Genomic DNA, 9673 nt, shown 5'->3' with positions numbered 1-9673 from the left:
GTGGTTGTCGATTTGGGTCTCGCAATCCCAAGGCCGATTACTGTCGATCCCGTCAAAACCCGACCCAAATAATGCTGCTGCCACTGCTCGTTGGCTCGTCTCTCTCAATTTCTGGGGAGTCTTGAAGTACTCTCTTTCTCTCTTCATCTCTTCAATTCCGATTCTGAACTTGCATGTTCAAAGTATTGGGGTTTTTCCACTCCTCTTTCACTTATTTATCTGCTTATGAAACTCAAACAGTTTCCTTTTCCCCCTTTCTTTTCAGCACTATCTCAGCTGATTTGGGTGGAGCTCCCTTTGGGTAAGCGTTTATTGACCATCCTTCTTATTCGTTTATTTACTCTGCTAAGAATTTCTGCCGAGGGTTTGTGGTGCCTTCTACATTGTTAACCATTGGGTTTTGCACTGTAATTTGTTAATTTTGAATGCTGAAAAGTTATTGTTATGTTATGTATGTGCAGGAATGTGGTGTCGTATAGCGATGGACTCCCCGGTGTAGGCACTGGAATCCCTTACTTTTACTTGACAAGTCTAGACCCAACAGCAAGAAATGCACTGAAAAATGATAAAGCTTCATTCACAATCAGTGAATACCCTCTTGGAACCTGTGGCAAGAAAGACCCAATGAACCCTACTTGCTCAAAAATTTCTCTAACCGGAAAGGTGTGTGAAGAATTGAATTATATCCAATATGATAATTTCGATGTGTGAACATAATGTTTGTCCTTTTTTTAATTTCTCAAAATTTTGCTCTTTTGCTACTTTCAATGTTCATACCAATGTTTTTTTTTTTTTTTTCGTTAGACATCTAGTGAGCAGTGTTTGACACGCCATATGATTGCTAGAGTGTTAGTGTTGGTGTTGGAAGTATTTCCAACACTTCAACACTTCAGTATTTCAAACCCCAGGATCACGAATTCTTACAAAAGGTCAAAAGCATTCTTTGGGTGATAAAAATGTCTGTCAAAGCTATGCCATTTTAATCTATGATATATGGGTACTCCTAGATGGTTAGTATATCCACACTGGGTATACATATCCAGTACCGGTACTTATTGTACATGAATTTGTTCTCAATACGCATCATTAGCATACAAATAAAACACCAAGTTTCTTTAAAATGGTTTGGTTTGTGACTAAGTTACTTTACTCCTTTCAAACACTGCCTTCTTTTAATGCTCTTTCATGCTTGAGTTAGAAGATTATGAAAAATACATCTATCTCTATACTCATTGTATTTGTACTGTAGTTTATACAATTTTATGCATTGGCGATGTTTTTACCAATATCTACGTAACTTCGTGAACAATCTTAAAGAAACTACTCTCAAGTTTTCTCTAATCTCTAGTAGGCCTTAGGAAGTTTATAACTCTTTCTTTTTGTTTCAGCTGAAATTGATTGATCAAAATTCCAAGGAAGCAGGATTTGCTAGAAAAGCTTTGTTCTCCAAGCATCCAGAGATGAATGGTAATTGCCTGATGATCAAGGAATTAGCAGCATTCATTCTTTCTGTTTTTATGTGACTGATTGCTAAGTTCCCCCTTTCTCCTTGTTATATACACAAATGGTTGATAAAAATTGAGTCTGAACTTATGTTTTTCATGTTGTTGACAGGCTGGCCGAAGGATCACAACTTTCAAATCTTTAAATTAGAAATTGAAAATATATTTCTAATTGATTGGTTTGGTGGTCCAAAACCACTTACAGTGGAACAGTACCTTCATCCCAAAATGTAAGTACTAGAACAGAAATACCATCTTTGAAAGGAAATAATATGACAAGATATCCCCCTTCTCAGAATAAGAAAGGGGAGAAGGGGGGAAAAATGTCACAAATTGTACTCTGAAATTATTCAAAATCAACTATATCTTATGGCATTTTTATCTATTTCTCATTTTTATTTTCCGTCCAATTTTGGTTCTTAATCTACAGGAACGATGTTGCCTTCATTCTGAGTGCTCTTTGAATTGCTATTCCTGTTGTGGGCTGTAATTGTGTCATGGAATTGTAAATTGATATCCTGTCTTTCGAATTGTGTATTCCTTCCAAAATACTCTTGGGCCATGGTTCTTTATTCCGTGTATATTTGAACTCTGGACATGTTTATGATCTTGGATTCTTGCCCTTTGTGTTGTGGCTATTATCTCTGAAAATGCTGCAATCATGAAGAGAAACAAAAGGCATCAGAGAGCAATAATTTGGGAATGGTTTCTGTCAAAACATTTGCTCTGGTAACAGAGAACTCTTAAACTGTGGTAATACTTGAAGCTCTCATTGGGGCACTGTATAAAAAGTTTCCTAATAAAAGTAACAGATTGTTCAATTGCTTCGGTCCATCAAACCTCCCTCTTCCATCCTTTGCATTTGTATTGCATTGTAGCTGTTGTCGCTGCACATTCAAAGGGTGTTAGTTCTGATAAGAACAGTTGGTCAGGATTTGCATCTGAATTTTAGGAAGGGAAAAGAATGATTCACACATTGATCACATAACTTATATAGGGTTTATTCTGTTCGTTCCTTGGTGGGTTTCAATTTTATTTCTCCAATATCGTACACGATTTTTTGTTCTTTTTTTGAAATATTACATATTCATCTTTAACTTCTTTTCAACCTATTTTTTATGAGGATTGATAAGGTCTACTATTGTGCATGCTACTTAATTTGAGACACAATTATGACTGCATATATGTTTTTTATTAAGTAATTGACATTCTAATTTCAGAATGCTAATATGTTTGACAATCTATTTTTTTTGTGAATAAATTGCTTTCCGTATTAAATATGTTGTTAAGGTTTCGGCTGCTTGAACTTTTTAGATACTGTTATAAATATTTTCAAGGGAAGGTTTATATATTGTACCATCACCAAGGTAAACCTTAGGCAAATGCTATCGGTATGTGATAATTACCACTACGAGTAGAAAACATAATATACTATACAGAAGTACAAAATGTTCAGAATGGATATACAAATTTTATTCCATCCTCATAAAGTAAGGAGTATATTTATATATATGTTCATTTTTTTTTAATGTTTCACTATCGATTAAATAACTTTTATAAATAACTAAAAATAGTACCGAGAAAAATATAATATTATCAATATTTAATATCAAAAGAATATATTATCATTTTCAAATCAAGAAAAATGTTATTATCAAATATTTAATATTAAAAAAACATTATCATTTCAAAATAGAGTATCAAATATTGGATAAAAATCAAATAATTATATAAATTACACATACACATAAATAATTTTTTATAAAAACTAAATTATTTAACATTTTGTCAAATGTTTAAGTTAAACAATATCTTACAAGAATATATGAAAAAAAAACAAATACTCATGTTTAAAAATTATAACATACAACTCAAACAAAATTGCATAAAATATATTAAATAATAATAATTCGAATTTAGACATAAATATTTTATTTTTGAACTTCAATTTATATTACATAGTTATAAAAAAATATTGTCATAATCAAGGACGGAATTGGACCTCACTTGACCCTAAAGGAGCCACATACCTATAATTTATGATATTTTTATGTAAATGTAACTCTTAATACTTTTCTTTTGGATACTTTTTGAATATTTAAGACTTTTGTTATCAAAGGCTACATTTAATATTATGAACTATATCTTGTGAATTCTGTTTTAGATAATCATGTAATTTTCACTGGATAGTAAATTTTGGACTGTTATTTTAGAGATATGACACAATAAATAAAATAATATTTTTTATATTACTTAATAAATAAAGAGTTTACATGTGATTGAATATTTGAAATTAAGAGTTAAATAATTAATAAAAATATTAAAAAAAAGTATAAATAATTAAATGTGAGACCTTAAAATTATTTCGGCATTTGATAATAATCGTTTCAACATAATTATATAAAAAAATAAATATTTAATCAAAGTTGTGATAAAAGAAAAAATATCTTAAATATGTGAGTGAATTTTTTAGATATATAACAAACTAATCAAGAAGAGAAAAATGTGTGTAAAAAAAAAAGAAAAAAAATTATAAACTAAAAGTACTTTAGTAATTTAAATAGATATGACAATCAGAACGAAAATGAATATCAGAATAGATATGTATATACCTATCATTATCACTGTACCCAGTTAAAAATAAAATCAAATACTACTCCTACTAATACTCATACCTAATTAATATAAAAAATTTATACCGAAATATTAATGAGTTTGAATACCCACCAACATTAACTTCTGTCCGTACTTGTGATTCCGTGGTGATAAGATACGAAAAAATGTAATTTGGTGTGCGAAAATACAAAATGTTGTAATTAACTTTAGTTAAATAATTCGATTGGACATGTCCAACGAGATTGTCTACGGTTAACTTCACTTTTTTTACTAAAAGGACTTTTCAAACAATCATAATCTAACCTTTTTTAATCATAAATGGATGCGATTATATATATATATTTTTTATAAAAAAATTGGCTTAGAATATGGGCATACAAAGTAAACACTAATAATGGATTTTACTTTGAATGAAATTTACGAAAGGTTCAATAACAATAGATTTTGAACTAAATTTATATAAGAAAGTGATTCTATTTTCCAATTCCTAATCATAAATGTTAAGACCGTGTGTCACTTATGTTATTTGAAGTAGTCATTAATAATGAAAACATCAAATTTGCTTTATAGACCCCATAGTCCACAACATAAGTAATTCAATTCACGTGTCCATCGAAGCCAGACAAAGTTAGATCTTTTGAGGTCAAAACCATGTGCAACATAAATGTTCACCCTTTCCAAACTTGAAAAGACACAATAATGTGTGGACAAAATGGATCAGATGTGCTATGATTAAGCATCGTAACAAAAGTAATTGATTTTTCACATATTGATTATACTCAATAAATCTCACATTATTTAATGATAATTTAAATATTTTTATTTTCTTTTATCTTTTAAAATATTTTTTAAAAATAAAACCATGATAAAATTCTACAACGACTTGAATGGAAATCGAAATACCAAATATAAATAAATGGAAGAGAATCCCAGTTTTATCCACGTATATGGTTTCAAAACAGAGGAAGAATAGTCAATAAAAATTCTAAATCTGAAAATGACTAGTTATTAATGGTCGTTGAATACTACAGTTGATTATGGGACCATGGGGAACCAACTATATTATGCAATTGAACAATTTATTGTGAATCATTGGTCAGGTCAATTTCTATTTTTTATTTATTTTTCTAAAAGCTTATTAAATCCTTGGTGATGGAAGAAATTGGGTTACAAAATTGTTTTCTCAAAACAATTAAATTAGTTGGGTGAGTGATAAATTCTGAAAATTATCTTCTCCGTTGATTAGTTGGGTGAGTGCTTACAAGTTTTGTTTCGAATGACATTAGTATAATTTTAAAAGTTTGATTTTTGCTCAATTTAATTTTAAGTAGTATAATTTAGATTTGATTTTTTTATTACTTAGATAAGTTAACGGTAAAATTATGTATATAGAAAAAAAAGTATTAGAACAAGTGATCTGACCTAGGTTGACGGGTTAACTAATAAGTTTATATTGTTTTAGTTTTATTTATATTCTAAATGCACTATACTTTTTAAGTTCAACTCGAACTTATGACAAGTCAAGAGATAATTTTACTTCTTTTGAGAAAATAAATTTAAATAAAAAAATAAAAATTAACTCATATTAATAAAAATAATTTTAATTTTAAATATGATAATTTAGTATGTAAATTATAATACATGCATATAATACAATAATAAGATTGAAAAGGGTATATAATATTATCTTCAAATTAAAAAGAAAAACATTACCGGAGGTTAAAACTCAAACTTGAAACTTGTCCAAGGCAAGAAGATGCTATGAATGCTCATCGATATATAAGTGCTGTAATTATCTTGTTCAAACACGGTTTTTTTTTTTTTTAATAAAATAAAATAACCATGTAAACACTAAAAGTGTACATTTATTGATAAAAATCCACATGAAAACCGACAGTTTGTTTTGTTTTGTTTTCTTGATCCATATTGAAAAGATAAAATAAATTTGTACATGGTAGAACAGCAAAAAAATACGAAGGAAGCAATAACAAATGATGTTACAACGTAACTACACACATTATAAGGTCCACCAGTAACATTTAAAACCCAGGTTTTCTTCGCATAATAAACATTTTCTAGGCATTATAACCAAACTGATCCAACTTTTGAAGTCATACTTGACAGATTCAAGTTCATTAATCAGGCACAAAATATGTTCTCGAGAAAGTAACATAGTTATATTAGTTTCTTTGTTTGTTTCTACCTGCATAGAGCAGAACCAACACATGTTGCCTTAAAGAGGCGGCAACACCGGGTTGAAATTCCTCTTCGGATAGTTCAAGGAACCAAAATGTGACATTTCAGTGCAGAAGTTGTTCTCTATGCTGTGAGCCAAGTTTTTAGTTGAAATGTAAGGTGCTTTGTTAGCCAACCTTCATTCAAGAAACAGAAACAAAGTGAATACCAGAAACAACATATGTAATATCATGAAAAAAATGTCACACAGACATTCCAAATCATATAACTATGTTGGTATGATTCCTAAATAACATGATTTTTAGTTTCGATAAAGTTTTGACAAATATAATAAATAATGTGTTAAAGGGTGTGTGTTTTATAACATACAAAATTGGAAATTCTGAACTGATTAGAGACAGAACTAAACATGATACATTGTTAGTACCTGTTTCTTCGCTTCTCAAGAAACCTTTGAAGTGATTGTCTGCGTGCAAGAGGAAATTCTGGAGAGAGGCATCAAACAAAGGCCAGAATTAGTGGATTAACATACAAGACAATTCATGAAAAGTGAACACAGAATTAATGCCACACAAGAAAATTGTTTGATGATGAATGATCTAAATGTAGTAGAGTAATAACAAGTTAAGTTACCATCTTGCAGCCTTCGAATGGAACTCTTCTTTGCAGAATCAGTAGAGTTTCCCAGAAGAGAAGAAGCACTTTTTGAAATGAGTGAAGTCCAAGGGACCCCACTCTTCATTTCAGCAGACTTAGCAGAGACAGAAGCAATCAACATTATTTCACGCACCTGTTAATCAACAAATATGAGTTACTTGTACAAAAATCATAACAGACATTACATAATCTTCCACAAGGAGTTACCTTTTCTGCAGGAATTCCTTCATAAACACACATGTTCCCCTTATAGAGGATGGTAAACTTGGTTGGATTAGGAATCACTTTGATGGGTCCAGATGATGGCACTGGCCTGAGAGGGAAGGGGTGAAAACACATACCATAACAATTATCCAAAAGTTTCACATTGATAGAGATTGTATTGTACTATGCAGCACGGTTTTCTCAAGAATTATGCATGCTTTAGACTTCGTAGCTTTCGTATATTTTCTAAACTCTGCATTCAAGAGTTGATCGTGTTGTATAAGTAGCTTCTTTGTGATGTGAGACCAAAACATGCACGAAGATATATATCAAGACTTGGCAAGGTTAATTAAATAACAAGTGTAAAGGTTCAAAACCCTGAAAAGTTTTGCATTTTCTTCCCTCTGAGAGAGGCTTAACCCCTGAGGGTGTACCCTTTATCTAGGTGAACAAATGCACAGAAGCTTTTTTCTAAAATAAACAAAGAAAACTTGAGGTAATGACTAAAAACCGACAAACACACTATAGTATATCCCCAAAATCTGTTCTTTTTTGGACTCATTTTCATCTCAGAAGCTAATGTTTTTTAGGCTCAGAATTGACATAATCCTAACCATCAATTAGAATGTAAGCTCAGGAAATTGTGTTAACTCCTGTCCTAATCTTTCACTTTGTTTAGATCAACCTTTCAACAAGTAGTAAGTTTTGTACAGAAAGAAAATAAGAAGAAAAAATACATAAACTTTTTACAGAATGTTAATTTTAATTTATAAAAGATATTCATTTCACCTATTATTTTCTTAGATAATAAATACATATAAAAAGGTTGATCCAGATTAGTCCAAAATCTTGTTTTCATGATCTAACTCCCCATAATAGATGGGTCTTGATCTCCCTCATACCAAGTTCAGAATCCTGATAAATTTGAAATCATGAACCAAACAAGGTGTCCCCCAGTAGGGTGATGGAGTGCACATGGAAAGAGGGGTAAAAAAGGGAACACAAGAAATAAAGTATCCAATAAGGAAAGCATAAAGCTGTGTGCAGGAATATAATATAAAACAATCTATACATAGAAATAGAGAGGAAGAAACATGTTTGACAGTAAAGAGAGTGACACACCTGGTAGCAGAGAAATGCATAGAGGAATCATCAGTTATGGTGTTGTGGACCTCCATGTTCTCACTCCTTCCATCGTCACTGTCAAGAGCAATCTCCATAGCAGAAGAAGGAAAAAGCTTCCACCCTTCTACTGGGAGAGTGTTCACACCAGCCATGACTGAAAAAAGCAACTTGTGATGTGTTGTAATGAATGGTTTAGGAGCAAGTGGGGGTGGATTTTCAAAGGATGATGGTTAATTGTTGTTCTTGAAAACATGGCAAGAGGAAGAAGAGGCTCTGATTGATTCCATTTGATGTGGTGGTCCCACGCTGCCCCCAACTGCACCATTTTCTCATGCCTTTTTCTTAACAAGCACGTGTTTTTTATGTCTCATTTCGCTTCCAGTCCATTATATGGATAGTATTCAATGTTAACAAATACATAGACAGATGTCTGTTTCTTGCAGACACGTCAACAGGGTAACTTAAAATCTCAAAATATCAAATTTTGTCTTTCAATCTTTTGTTGTAATCTAACTCTTGGATAAGTTTTTACAGTAACCAAGTTTAGGAATGTTTCTTAAATTTGTAAATTATTTGAAAACTAAAGAATATAGGTGAAAATTTGTAAATTACTTGATAGATGTAAGAGAATACTCGATTTATTAAAACAGATTTCTTGTTTCTAATCATTTTAGTTTTACCCACTGGTCTCTAATGAAAGAATATTTTAATATTTTTGATGTGTCAAACAGATCTCACATTAGCATTAAAATTGTTTATAACGTTTAATAAATTTTTAATTTAATATTTGTTGCAAGATACGTTTTACACATTCATTAAAATAATATAATTGAATTAAAAAAATTATATTTCATTTTTAAAAATTAGAGATCAAAATATCGATGTTTTGGATAGAAAAAAAGTTTTAGATCAAAATTCAGCTAATAAAATCATACTTAACCATTTAAATTTATTGTGTTGTGTGAGAAACTTTTTTGGCACGTACATTTGTTAAACACCTAAAGCCACCATACACGTTGCACAATAGTACAAGTACATATCCTAGCTGTGAGTTCCGTACAAAATGCAATTTCAAACATTTCTAATATTTTAAATATAAAGTATTGAACTTAATAATTTATAAAATATAAAGAAATGGCGATAATTTACCGTGTACCAATTTCTGTTATTGTTATCTACTTTTATATATTAAATTATATTCATCTACAGCAGCAGACATTCTTTTATTATTTATTGAATGAAAAATGAATTTTTCAAGAGTGAATTTTTAATAAAGTTGATAAAATTGTTAAATAGAATAATTTTTTTATGAAAATTATAAAAATAAAATAATATAATTTTTAGTTTTTTTGTAAAAAATATTATTTGTCAAA

At 30.2% G+C, this 9673-nt stretch overlaps 2 protein-coding genes across 2 annotated transcripts in view; one reads left to right on the top strand and one right to left on the bottom strand.

The window, feature by feature from the left end:
* LOC114176380 (protein CREG1) overlaps positions 1–2323 on the top strand; it is a 2492-nt gene extending 169 nt beyond the window's left edge. The window contains exons 1-6 of the mRNA XM_028061420.1: positions 1–126; positions 266–301; positions 462–663; positions 1389–1467; positions 1615–1732; positions 1933–2323. The exon at positions 1–126 is cut by the window's left edge and continues 169 nt beyond it. Coding sequence (XP_027917221.1) covers positions 1–126; positions 266–301; positions 462–663; positions 1389–1467; positions 1615–1732; positions 1933–1966 — 595 coding nt within the window. The 3' untranslated portion in view covers positions 1967–2323. The remainder of the gene's footprint in view (positions 127–265; positions 302–461; positions 664–1388; positions 1468–1614; positions 1733–1932) is intronic.
* Positions 2324–6133: 3810 nt separating this feature from the next.
* On the bottom strand, positions 6134–8589 carry LOC114176288 (protein TIFY 3-like). Its single transcript, XM_028061272.1, has 5 exons — positions 8298–8589; positions 7179–7284; positions 6948–7104; positions 6742–6799; positions 6134–6490 (listed from the first exon to the last, which is right to left on the bottom strand). Exons 1-5 carry the CDS (start codon positions 8450–8452, stop codon positions 6352–6354), a joined length of 615 nt encoding a protein of 204 aa, XP_027917073.1. The 5' UTR covers positions 8453–8589; the 3' UTR covers positions 6134–6351.
* Between the last annotated feature and the right edge of the window lie 1084 nt (positions 8590–9673).

This window comes from Vigna unguiculata, chromosome 3, assembly GCF_004118075.2.
Source record: "Vigna unguiculata cultivar IT97K-499-35 chromosome 3, ASM411807v1, whole genome shotgun sequence".
NCBI lineage: Eukaryota > Viridiplantae > Streptophyta > Magnoliopsida > Fabales > Fabaceae > Vigna > Vigna unguiculata.
The sequence above is the reverse complement of the archived record's forward strand: the minus strand, read 5'-3'. Positions and strand labels throughout refer to the sequence as shown.